The 13,268-nt window shown below is 52.3% G+C and overlaps 1 protein-coding gene across 1 annotated transcript; it reads left to right on the forward strand.

The window, feature by feature from the left end:
* The first annotated feature begins 574 nt into the window (after positions 1 to 574).
* On the forward strand, positions 575 to 7,088 carry LOC121444229 (keratin, type II cuticular Hb1-like). The gene is made up of 9 exons (XM_041646014.1): positions 575 to 937; positions 2,375 to 2,583; positions 3,515 to 3,575; positions 3,701 to 3,796; positions 4,305 to 4,469; positions 4,703 to 4,828; positions 5,109 to 5,329; positions 6,427 to 6,458; positions 6,913 to 7,088. The coding sequence occupies exons 1-9, from the start codon at positions 575 to 577 to the stop codon at positions 7,077 to 7,079; spliced, it is 1,440 nt and encodes a 479-aa protein (XP_041501948.1). The 3' UTR covers positions 7,080 to 7,088.
* Positions 7,089 to 13,268: the final 6,180 nt, after the last annotated feature.

The following is a 13,268-nucleotide window of genomic DNA, read 5'->3' on the forward strand; positions in this document are numbered from 1 at the left end:
CCAGTCTCCTGAGTCCCCACCCCCACCCCACCCTGGCCAGGCTCCGGGAAAGAAACGACTGGAAGTGGTTGACCATAACAGAGAAGACAGAACCTTATCTACCTGCCCTTTGGATGGGGACAGATGAGGAGGAAATGTTAGGGACACAGTCACTCATAGGGAAAAACAGACCAGCCGCTCTGCCCAAAGTCAGTCAGCTATCCAGGATCCATAGCCCGGGTAGATCCCTTCTGGAAAAGGATTCAGAGAGCATGCTCCGAGGGATCCCCTTGCCTTCTCTCCCAGAGACCACAGGAGGGGCAGAGGCCCAGTGGAAGCTTGTAAATGGCTTTGAAGATGAAACAGGCCTGTGGCCAAGGGTTGTTGACACAGCCACACTAGGAGGCAAGCGAGTTGGAGCTTAAGAGGCCGGGCGCTGCCAAGCCAATAAAACATAGCTATTGTCTCTTCTTTGCCTCGTTTAATGCCAGCTACTGTGGGCATATAAAAGGGCCATCAGCGACCCAGGGAACACACGGCCTCAGCTCCATTCACTGTCAACTTCTCCCTTCTTCACACGTGTTCCTCCTCCACCATGACCTGTGGCTTTCGAACTGGAAACTTCAGCTGCGCCTCAGCCTGTGGCCCCAGGCCTGGCCGCTGCTGCATCTCCGCAGCTCCCTACAGGGGTATCTCCTGCTACCGTGGACTCTCAGGGGGCTTTGGCAGCCACAGCGTCTGTGGAGGCTTCCGCTCTGGCTCCTGTGGACGCAGCTTCGGATACCGCTCTGGAGGCGTCTGCGGGCCCACACCCCCCTGCATCACCAGCGTCTCTGTCAATGAGAGCCTGCTCACTCCCCTCAACCTGGAGATCGACCCCAATGCTCAGTGCGTGAAGCATGAGGAGAAGGAACAGATCAAGTGCCTCAACAGCAGGTTCGCGGCCTTCATCGACAAGGTGGGTGTCCTGGACCAGCCCCCTTCCTGGGGCCCACCATACGCACAGCCAAGGCTGGGGGCTGAATGGGAGTCAGAGTGAATACAAACCCATTGAACCCCAAGGCCAAAGGGACACAGACAGACAGAGACTGGAAACAGTACCTTCCAGTCTGACATGAGGAAACAAGCTGAAAACAGAACTGGGGCCTATAGAGCCCAGGCACAACCTTGCCCAGAGCTGCCCTCTGGGACTTTCCAGTCGTGCTCATGCAGGAAGGTGATGTCGTCCCCGATCAAGGGCAGAGAGAGTAACTGTGGAGACTGAAAGCTCATCTCATGGGGCTGCTTTAATCCCATGTAGCAGCTGAGCCAGTGTACCTTGTGCAAGCTACTGCACTAGAGCCCAGCATGCGACCTGAGCTGCGGTCCCAGCCCCCATTCTCGGGGCCATAGAGGAAGGCAGTCTCTGTATGGTCTGGGCTTCACAGACATCCACTGCAGAGCCAGAGCAAACTCGAGCCTGCAGCCTTCTGCACAGAATCCAGGCAGCCACATGCAGCTGAGGTTTAAGCACAGGGAGGAAGGTTTGGGCTCCAGGAGAGAGCAGCTCTGGGATGGGGAGAGCTGTCCAGAACTGGCACACACGAGACACTAAAACCAGCACAGGAAAGAACTCGCCAGGGATACAGCAAGGTTATCAGACGAAGTTGTCTACATCCGAGAGTGGACCAAGCTGGGGTGGGGAGACACAGGTAACATGCAGCATGAGACCCAATAATCTGTTATTATCAGGTGGGCTCTGCTCCTACAGCCAGCATGTTCCCTGGCCTTCAACCCCACTCTTGAGGGTGAGAGAGCAACACGGGCATTTCTGCACTCGCACCCCACATGCCTATTATTCTAATTGTGTTGTTGCTGCAGGGTTCCATAACTGCCACACACTTCGCTTTCCAGAGTTTACTATCTAAACAGGCCTACCGTACATTTGCAAGTTGGCTGTCATAGCTGCCTTGCTGTGTTGCCTTCTCAGGGTAGCATACCTCTCTGCGCTTTGAGACAGGAACTATAACCACCCCCTCTGCAGAAGGTTAAGTGCCTTATCCAAGGTCACATACTAAGAAGAGGCAGCTGAGACTGGGGGTATGGTTTAAGCACATTTCATGACCCCAGGTGAACTGCCTCAAGTTAGTGCTCAAGAAGGAGCCCCAGGTGGTAAACTGACTCAGCCCCAGTGTGGTTATGCAAAGATGACACGCCAACAAAGGAGGACATGGGCTTCCACGTGTTGTTGCTGCATTCACACAAACACACACGCATACATGCATGCACACATGCACACACACACATGCACACATGGATGCACACAAACATACGCACACATGTGTGTACATGCACGAGCACCCTTACCTTCTGCTCCTGCAAGGGTCCATTCTCAGACTTTAATTCTGAATGGCAGGTGCGCTTCCTGGAGCAGCAGAACAAGCTGCTGGAGACCAAGTGGCAGTTCTACCAGAACCGCAAGTGCTGTGAGAGCAACGTGGAGCCGCTGTTTGAGGGCTACATCGAGACCCTGAGGAGGGAGGCTGAGTGTGTGGAGGCTGACAGCGGGAGACTGGCTGCTGAGCTCAACCATGCCCAGGAGGCCATGGAGGGCTACAAGAAGAGGTGAGAGTCGCTGGGCAGTCTTGGCAGGAGGTCCCTGTGTACATAGGAACATTTAGCCTGTGGCTGACTTCTTTGCCTGCCTAGGTCAGGCAGCCCGCCTCCACCTTGTCCATTAAGGAGCTTCTTTCCCTGCTTTCCTCCAGGCAGAGCCCCTCTCCTTTGCAAGATAGATTGTCATCAGCCTCCCCGAAGGGGTACAAGGCTGCCTTCTCCACCCAACAAACTCTCTGGGGAGACCTCCATCTCCTGGTCTACAGAACTAGCCCTTAAGCCTCTGTATGCTGCTTTTGGGGTTTCCTCACCCACTCTCTTCTCCAAAACCTTCCGCACCCAGGTAGACCCAACAGGATGCTACTAATCCAGCCAGCAGTGTGCATGGTCTCTGCCTGTGGGGGGTTACCGTCTGCTGGGATGTAGGCATGGCATGGTCACATATGGAGACTTTCAGTTACATGTGACACAGCCATGAAGGATGGGCGCTGAGTCGTAGAAAGCTTCTGTTTCTCAAAGGGACCAGCCTTCTTCGGTGTCATGCTTTGCTATGGCCTCCGGCCTCTACCCTTGACTCTGAGCAGGCTTTCCCACAGAGTGGTCCCTGGGCTCATTCCAGGAAGATAATAGACAGGGCGTCAATCAAAGGCTTAGAGCAAAGGATAAGGAAAAATGTCATCTCCCTCTGCACAATCTCACATATGCATGCATGCACGCGCGCGCGCGCGCGCACACACACACACACACACACACACACAATGCACAGCTTCCAAATACCACGATCCTGTCTCTACTGCAAAGATCCAATGTTCCTATGGGCCTGTGCCTAGAGCCCGGCCTCTCCCAGGTCCTCTTAGGAGGCCTGGAGTTCAGGCTGCTTTCTGAGACAGCTTCATGACCACCCCCACCTGAACAAGGCCTCCTTTCCCCCCTGCCTCAGGTACGAAGAGGAAGTTGCACTCCGGGCCACAGCAGAGAATGAATTTGTGGCTCTGAAGAAGGTGAGTGATTGAAGCTAGTCCCTACCCAGTTCCGCCCACCCTGTCCCCTCTGGTCTGCCACTCATCAGCCAGATGCCCCAAACCCGAGGAGGAATTAGAATTCTGGCTCTCTGCAAATCCCACAGGATGTGGACTGTGCCTACCTGCGCAAGTCAGACTTGGAAGCCAATGCAGAGGCACTGACCCAGGAGATCGACTTCCTGCGGCGACTGTATGAAGAGGTAAGGGCAATAGCCTTGGCAAGCACGCATGAGACTCAGAAGGAATCCCCAAACCCACCAAGCTCCCCCCATAAGGAACTTAATCTGACACATGAGGCCAGGTTAGAGACTGGAGAGCTTGGGCAAGGGACTGAAAAGCCAAGCAGACCAGATGAACTGTTCACTCAGAGACCACCTAGTCCTTCCTGAACCAACAGGTACAGCCCAGCCCTGCTGGCCCTAAGGCCAGTCTAAGAGAACATCAGACCCCAGGGCACAGTCTGTCCCTAAGGAACTATCCAGAGACAGCCTGGATTCGCTAGGCCTAAGCAACTCCACAAGTGAGAATTTGGGAAATGCTCGTGGCTGCCTCTGAGGGAAAGTTAGAAACAGAAAGCAGTCTCTCTCTAGGGAGTAGTTCTGCTACAAATATGACTGACAGGCTCCAAGAGAGTCGTGGGGGTTGGGGGAATGGCGGGTGAAGAAAAGCCCAGACAACCTGACTATCTTCCTCCCTCTCCTCCCACAGGAGATCCGAATCCTCCACGCCCACATCTCAGACACCTCTGTCATCGTCAAGATGGACAACAGCAGGGACCTGAACATGGACTGCATCGTGGCTGAGATCAAGGCTCAGTATGATGACATTGCCACCCGCAGCCGGGCAGAGGCCGAGTCCTGGTACCGCACCAAGGTGAGGGGTCACAACACCTGTCCTTAGATGCGACAGTGGGAAGGACTCCGGGCTCTATCAGAAAAGGCTTCTTGCACCCCAGAGAATCACAAGAAGATTGCAGACAGCGCTCAGGTGGGGGGGAGGGGCAGCCCTGGCTGAGCACCGTGCTGCTGTGTGTCTTGTGCACTCAGTGGCTGTGCTCACTGGATCCTGTGTCCCATGGCATCTATCTCTGCTTCCTCCATTCCCAGTGTGAGGAGATGAAGGCCACAGTGATCCGGCACGGGGAGACCCTGCGCCGCACCAGAGAGGAGATCAACGAGCTGAACCGCATCATCCAGAGGCTGACGGCTGAGATTGAGAACGCCAAGTGCCAGGTATGTGGGAGTCAGCTGTGCTGAGACCAGGGAGGCTGGGCCCCTACTCAGTGCCCTAGTGCCAGCATGTGCCCGGCCTGGATCTTAGCATTTAGTGCACCTCCTATTTATGTATGCCCTTGGTCACTCTGATTGAACCCGGTCTATAAAGAAAAAGGGTTTTTTTTTTATTTTTTAAAGTGAGGGATGTTTTCCAGATGGTAGCAGACTAGATACATCCAGGTAACACATAGTGCCACCCAGAGACCATAGGCCATCCCATTCTCTTCTATGTTGTCAGAACACCAAGCTGGAGGCCGCAGTGACCCAGTCTGAGCAGCAGGGAGAGGCTGCCCTCACTGATGCCCGCTGCAAGCTGGCTGAGCTGGAGGCTGCCCTACAGAAGGCCAAGCAGGACATGGCCTGCCTGCTCAAGGAGTACCAGGAGGTGATGAACTCCAAGCTGGGCCTGGACATCGAGATCGCCACCTACAGGCGCCTGCTGGAGGGCGAGGAGCAGAGGTGAGTCCCTGGCCCACTCCACTGCCTTAGGAACTTTCCCTGCTTAGACTGCCTCCCACTGCACATCTCAGTTTCCAACCCAAGAACCAGCAGAAGCTAGAGCCATTTCTGCCTGGAGCCCAGTGCTCTTGAACTGGCCTTGCGTGGCTTCATTACACAAGCCCCTGGCCCCACAGAGCCAGAACTCCAGCCAGCATAGGCGCCTGCTAGGACTAAGAACCAAAGTGCCCTACCTCTGGGTCAGAACTCTCTTGGGTCCTTACTCTTGGCTTTTCCAAGATGGGTACCTTGCCTATAGGTCCATGGGGTCTTGCTCTGGGTTCGAGCAGTTGGCCAACTTCTGCCCCTGGCCTGTGTGCTCAGGAGGGCACCTTTGACCACAGTGCTGGACAGAACAGCACAAGTGGTGGGGGCTTCCCTTGACTCATAGTTTCAGGGGAGCTGGGTCCACTGTAGCGAGGAGAGTGGTAAGGCAGCTCCGCCCACAGCAGTGGAAGGATGTTAAGGTGGCATGAGGCAGGAACTTGCTCTCTTTCAGTCTGAAGATTTCAAAGGGCTCTCTAGTGGTTGGCTGCTTTGCTTCTCTGATCTTCATATTGAAGCCCAATATCTGTCTCTGGGTTTTTATTAATTGTCCTACAGAATGTGGTGAGGTTGTTCCCATGGCAGCAGACTAGACAGGATCAAGAGCCAGAGACTTGAGTGTAACCTTTGAAGTCTCTCTTCTGGTGACCTACTATCCCTGGCTCAGCCCCACCTCTTAAAACTCCACAGCTTCCCAAAACAGCATTAGAGACCAGCCCTTCAAAGTGTGAGCCTGTGGGGGACCATTTCTTCCTAAAGCTGGGCCTAGCCAAGTCTGTCAGAGACCTGTTTGGGCTACACATTGCAGAATCAGGTGAATGAAGGCAAGCGAGACTTGAAGTCAGTCTGAAGTCTGTTTAGTATAGCGCGCCCTGCACGGCCACAACCACCACAAAGACGCCTTTGTCTAAGTGACAAAGATAAGGATGAGCGATAATGTGGCATCTGAGGAAGCCCTGGTGATACCTCGTTCTGACTACTCTCTCTCCTTCCCTTTCCTTTCCTCTGCTCAGGCTGTGCGAAGGTGTTGGAGCCGTGAATGTCTGTAAGTATAATGAACCCTGAAAGGAAGCTGTAGCCTCGGGCATCAGCAAAGATTTCCTGGTGTGCTATACAGACACTGGGCAAACATCACTAATAGCTCCAATCATGGGTACGAGGTTGTTCATGCAGAAAAAGACACTGAGGTCAGATCCCAGAGTGGCTGCAGTGGGAAAGGGGAAGGATACCACTCCAAGGGACTTCAGAAGTCACTTAGTATAATGTCTGCCTTGTAGAAGTGGGGGAGCCGTGTCCACAAAAGGAATCATATAGCAGAAGCTGGCCCATAACTCAGGCCTCCTGGCTCCTAAGAGGAGGCTTCCCTGCACAGTTTACAAACTAGACTGAGGGTTCTTTGTGACCTTCCCCAAAGGCTGGAGCAACCAAACTGACCAAGGGAAGGTGATTGACTGGGAGGCCACCAGCCAGGCTTTGAGACTCTTCCCTTGTTCTTACAGGTGTCAGCAGCTCTCGTGGTGGAGTAGTGTGCGGGGATCTGTGTGTGTCTGGTTCCAGGCCAGTGACAGGCAGTGTCTGCAGTGCCCCCTGCAGCGGGAATGTGGCAGTGAGCACTGGCCTGTGTGCGCCCTGTGGGAGTGGCTCCTGCTACCAGGGGAGGTGTTAGAGGTCCAGAGGGAGCCAGGAAGTGGCCTGCCCCACAAGACTGACCACAGTGGCCTCAAGCTCTGCTGCCCTTGTGTTCTGAGAATACAGTCCCCATTCCCAGCAGCTGCCCTCTGTCCAGCTACCTGCCAGCAAGGAGCCTGCTGCTAAGAGATCAGCCTCCTGCCTCAGTTACAACCCTGGAGGTACCCAGTGCTGCTTCCTGAGACCTCAGCCTCTAGGCCCTGTTGTGTAATAAACTGTGACTACTCCCAGAGCTGTGTGTGATGTCATGCTTTCTGAGGGTGAGCTCATGCTGTCACCTAGGGAGCACTGGCCTGTCCTTGTGATAGACATCTACAGGGCCCGATCTCAAACATCCCCACCAGGCAGAGCTCAAAGCACAGGCTGCCTATACCACACCTACGAGGCCCTGTGTCTTTGGGGGTACACTCCCAGTGTTGCCCGCCAAAGAGAGATGTGACGCCTAATACCTGTTTCTCCCAGATGCACATCCTTTCTTCATTCCCAGCAGCCTTCTCAATCATCCTGAGGTTGGGACAGCGAGACAATGGGCTTCCCGCTTCCATCCTGAAGGAAACAGAGGCCACAGGCTCTGCTGAAAGACAGGGTTGCATGTCTGTCTGCCTGCCTGCCTGCCTGCCTGTCTGCCTGTCTGACCATCCATCTGTGTGTGGGTTTGGGAGGTGCTGGGGGACATCTGTCTGTCTTGCCATCCATCTGTTTGGGGGGGGGGAGTTGGAGATAGGTGTCTGTTTGTCTGTTGGTCCATCAAACTGTGAGGGAGTATGTATATCTGTCTGCTGTCTTTTTGTATGTTTGTCACTGTGGCTCCACCCATACCCCACTGTCTTCTCCCACATATATTATTCCCTGCACCCCAACACCACACTCACGTCATAGCAGCAACTATCAGGAGTTGTGTTGCTCTGGTCCCCACACCTTGTTGCCATGGCCACTTCGCTGCTTTGTTCTCAGCACCCGAGCATCTCATCCCCAACACTAGGATGGTCACTCTGTTCTTCCTGGCCTGACATCACTGGTCCTGGGGATGGTCCAGAAGAGAAGACCCGGAAAGGCTCTGAGCCCAAGCTGGAGAACCAGATCTCCCATGCTCTCCAACCCATACATCCATCACTGTTTCCCCCCTCACACCCCTTCTTCCTCAGCACTGCTGAAGCCCATGACCGCCTCCCCACCTACCCATACCCACTTGAAAGCATCCTCCTCCCTCACTCTTTATGTCTTAGGCCCTCTTGATCTACACCAAGCTCCCTGTCTCGGTCTCTCCTCCATCCGTGGCTCCTAAGTCTCCAGCCTTTCCCTCCTACTTCATAGGCTCTCAACCCTCCCATGGGTATCACTCACTGGTTCACACCCCTCACCCTGCAGCCTCGCTTTGAGCACTCGGGGCCCCTCTACCTTTGTGCCCTGACCCTGGACCACTGCACCAGCCACCACCTTAGCTCCCACTATGCTCAAGGTCCTGCTTGCTTAAGCCCAAGACCAGGCTCAGATGCCTTCACTAGCCTCATGGCTCAGCAGCCCCCATGCCGCCACTCCACATGATCTCTCTACCACAGCCCTGGCCCCGAATTCTGCCTCTCCTGACTTCTTCCTGATCCTCCCTGCATCTTTCCCCTGCCTACTTTGCCAAGAGACTTGTTTTTTTTTTCCTCTTTGCTCTTTGGGGGCCCACCACCCAGCTCCCAAATAATCACATGGAGATTTATTACTTATAAATGCCCAGCCTTTTAGCTTAGCTTGTTTCCAGTCAGCTTTTCTTAAATTAGCCTATCTACCTTTTGCCTCTAGGCTTTTAGCTTTTTCTATTTCTGTATTTTCTTTCTTTCCTTCTTATTCCATGTCTGGCTGTGTGGCTGGGTGACTGGCCCCTGGTATTCTCCTGTCCTCCTTTTCTCCTCTTCTTGCTCCTCCTCTTCTCTCTCCTCTCTCTATTTATTCTCTCTGCTTGGAAGCCCTGCCTATCCTTTCTCCTGCCTAGCTACCAGCCGTTCAACTCTTCATTAGACCAATCACGTGTTTTAGGCAGACAAAAGCAACATAAAAGAATGTAACACATCATTGCATCGTTAAGCAAAAGTTCCACGGCATAAACAAATATAACCCATCTTTAATTACTATTCTACAACAGCAGTCTTTGAGGCCACCGTCCTGTCCAGAACTGAAGCAAGCATCCCTCATGGCCAGGCCGCCCCTGGATTCAGCCACCAGGACTGTCCTCCTCGTCCTCCAAACACTTGCTAGCATACTTTCCTCTCTCCCTACTGCCACAAAACCGTGTAGCAAATGTCTGAGTCTTTCAACAAGCTTAGAATTATTGAATGACAATAAATTAATTAGCTATATCAGTACCCTTGACTGCAATTTATTTAGTAATTCTGATCTCCCTATATAGTGTGGCCACTGGCAGTCACAAATGGTTGGTTAGTTGGCTGGGTTTTCTTGTTTGTTTTTTGAGACAGGTTCTCATGTCATCCAGATGGGTCTGCAACTCACTATGTAGCCAGGCATACCCACCAGTGGGCCAGTCAGTTGAGCTCCAAGGCCGGATCCAAACGGACAGACTGGACTTCACTGTTCTTGGTGTGTTGCACAAGTTCCCAGGCCTGGTTTTTCTGATATAGTTTAATCCACTCATGTGTCCATGTGTTTCCATCTACTCTGATAAGCTCGTGGGTGACACTTTCTAGCTTATATGAATGAGCTATTTATCAGTGTATATCTTGTGATAGATATGCAACAGTTGATAGTATCTTCACACAACACACACATACAAGATGCAGAGACAGTTAACGGTATCTTCATACACACACATGCACACACACACACACACAAGATGCAGACACATTTAAAGGTATCATCATACACACATACGCACACACATACACAAGATGCAGAGACAGTTGAAGGTATCTTTACACACACACACACGCACACACACACACACAAGATGCAGAGACAGTTAAAGGTATCTTCATATACACACACACGCACATGCACACACAAGATGCAGAGACAGTTAAAGGTATCTTCATAAACACGCACACACACACACAAGATACAGAGACAGTTGAAGGTATCTTCACACACACACAGGCACACACACACACACACACACACACACACACGAGATGCAGAGTGTTAATGAACCTGCCTTGTCATTTGTACTCAAATGTAGCCAACTTCTGTTTTGTAAAATGGAATCACCTTGTACAAGGCTCAATTCGAAAGCCACTGTTTAAACAATTCAGAGAGGGGGAAGCTTGCTCATAGCACACATGGGGACCTCCACAGAATAGGAGCCCCACCTTCCATGGCTACCTCTGCCCTCCAAGTGACCTCAGCTATCTAGAGGAGTACCAGCCCCCCCCCCCCCCCACACACACACACACTGGCTCTGACCCACCACACAGTGCCTTTCAGGTCTCCTAGGCCCCCTTCACTTGGTCCCCTATGGGGGCCTCGGATGTCCTCAACACCTGGAATACAGGACAGAAGCTCTGTGGGCCCTGCAGTTCGCCCCCACTCCACCCCTGTGGAAGCTGCTCTGGGCCACTGATCCCTCTTCCCAAGGACTCCAGGGGAGGAGAGCTTGACAACAGGCAGCCTCAGGATAGACAATACAGTGCCATACAGGGGAACCCAGAGGGTGCCTTCTTCCCACCCCATCCAGGAGCGACGCTGGAGCCTCAGTCATTAGACTCCAGTGACAAGTCTCTAGGCCTGCCTGCTGCAGCCATAGTCACCTGCTGTGAGATGTGAACAGAGTGAGGACCGTGACTCACACACAGGGCAGCACCTGGAGCTCCAGGCACACTTCCTGTTTGTGCCACCTTTACAACCTTGGCTGGGCCTGAAAACTGAGGAGCCTCCTGATCCCGGGTCTTCACTGTCTTCCTGGGTCTTGTGAGCCTCCCTCCTCCTTCCTGGAGGAGCTTTTGAGTTTTGGCTATTTGGAGGAAACAGCCAAAGGGCTTTACAGAGCCCTGGGCCTTAGGGCTGGGAGGAAAGGGGACTGGGCAGAAGCAACACTCAAACTGAGACCTCAAGGAGAGGCAGGGTCTCCGTCAGCGTCACCAAAGGCTCCACGTTCACTCAGGTAAGAAGAGTTAAAGATGATTGCCTCGTGCCAGCTGTTATTATTTTGCTGACCTTCCTGTCACCTGTGTACCCTATCCCTTTAAGAGACAAGCTCCACCCACTCCCAACCTCCCCCGCCCCCACACACACACCTTTCAGCCTAGGCAAGTGGATCCTTCCCTCCACTTTCCAGCCTGCTCTCTGTTCCTGTCCCTCTTCTGAAGAGGTAATTACTGCCTCTCTTCCCCCTCTCTCTGCCTCTCTCTTCTCCCCGCTTCTCCCCTTCCCCCTTCCCTTTCCCCTCCATAACCCACTGAATAAACTCTAGACCCAAACTCTCTTTCTCTGCATGATGTATCTATCTCTCACCCCCTGCAGTCTTCCACCTGCCAAGGGCCACCAAGGCCTCGAGTGACCCACCACTGCCCCTCGTGGGACTTCTGCCCCTTGTTGTCCCCACAATATGTTTATAAATAATAACATTGGTGCTTGACTCAGTCAGGCTCTCTCCACGCTCCCTCCCACCTGCAGGCAGACCAACTGAGGACATGTGGGGACCCTGGACTCGGCCCACCTTCCAACATCCTGCCTGCTCTATCACTGCAAATAGTAAGATCCTCTTCTCTAAGTCAGCTTTTGCTCACATTCACCTCCGGCTGCTCCCCCAGGCTAAAAACTGAGATTTGGTGCTGCCGCTGTTCGGGCCACTCAGAAATGGTCCTGTCACTGCTGTTTGAACTTTTTGTTTTGTTTTGTTTCTTTTCTCAGACCACTTAAGTGGTCCTATTGCCGCTGCTGTTCGTACTACTTGGAGCAGTCCTATCTGGTCCCCGATTCCTGTGCTGATGGGTCTTGAAATCGGCTTGGCCTAGTTCCCAACCCACGCACTATTCCGGAAACGTCCAGTTAGTTGCCCTTGGGTTTTCGTAGTTCTCACATTTTTTAACCATGAGAAACAAACCCTCAAAAACTATCCCTCCAACCTCCCCCGCTATGTCTTTTACACAGCCTAACCCCTCTGCCTTACCTACAGATTCCTAACCTTACCTGCCTCTGCAGTAACAAATGGCCCAAGTACCCCTTAGATAACAGCCTGGCCTGGGAGCTTTCTAATTTCTACCAGCAAACAGGAATGCCGCTGCCCCGCTGCTGGCATCTCACGCCCATCCCATCCGTTTTTCTTTTCGCTGAGCAGCCCCACCCCCGCCCACCTGTAAACACTCTTTTCTCTTATTCCTTCCCTTCTATCCCTGCCACCGCTACCGCTGGTCCCACAGACATCAGCAAGATTAGTCAGATCCATGAGGCAGCTGTTTCCAGTTCCAGCCCTTGCTCCCCTGCACGGCAACATGGTGGCCCATGGTGTTGAGCAATTTGCCTCTCTACTTCATGTATGGAAAAGTATGTGTGAATGATGTGGTCATACGGATGTAATTCTGTTTGAAATGTATCTTTTACACAGCCACTCTTGTTCTTTTTATCTGTTTAAAATTCCCTAAAAACGTGGATTCTTCATACAGCAGGTGACTGCCATCATTTTGACTAAGGTCAGGTGACCTCACCATCATTTTGACTAAGAGCAGGTCAGGTGACCTCACCACCATCTTGACTAGGGGCAGGTCAGGTAGCCAAGCCCCACCATCTTTACTGAGGTATTCTTTGCCTAGTCTTGCAGTTTACTTATGTTTTTTTTTCTCTAAATTCCTCCTACTGACTCTGTTATATGTATGTTTTTTGCATTGTGGCCTGATTTTGGTAGGGCCCACTGAAAGCACCCACTTCTCTCAACTCCCATTTAACTTGTGTGTGTGCATACATGTGACTTGAGTTAACTTTGTATAAATATAAGTTAGCTTTAACTCTGCGTGTATATCTGTATAAAACTTGGGTTCAACTGGGTATTCATGTACATATATTTACTGTTAAATATTATAATTGTCTGTTCATTGTTTCTCATTCCAGACTGGGAGAGCTCAGGGTCTCATGTTTTGGTTTGGTATGTGCTTTTGAGTCTCTTACAGGAATACTGTACATGTGATCCAACCCTGCTTTAAAATATATTAAGCTGTTCTCCACTATTGTCAGT

This window comes from Microtus oregoni, unplaced genomic scaffold, assembly GCF_018167655.1.
Source record: "Microtus oregoni isolate MIOR12 unplaced genomic scaffold, Mior012 000118F_ref0000498, whole genome shotgun sequence".
Classification (NCBI taxonomy): domain Eukaryota; kingdom Metazoa; phylum Chordata; class Mammalia; order Rodentia; family Cricetidae; genus Microtus; species Microtus oregoni.

Excerpts from the sequence above, each read along its gene's own strand:
- LOC121444229 (XM_041646014.1), top strand. The coding sequence starts at position 575 with ATGACCTGTGGCTTTCGAACTGGAAACTTCAGCTGCGCCTCAGCCTGT. Across the intron at positions 2,584-3,514 it reads ATGGAGGGCTACAAGAAGAG|GTACGAAGAGGAAGTTGCAC; the intron begins GTGAGAGTCGCT and ends CCCCTGCCTCAG. Across the intron at positions 3,576-3,700 it reads AATTTGTGGCTCTGAAGAAG|GATGTGGACTGTGCCTACCT; the intron begins GTGAGTGATTGA and ends CAAATCCCACAG.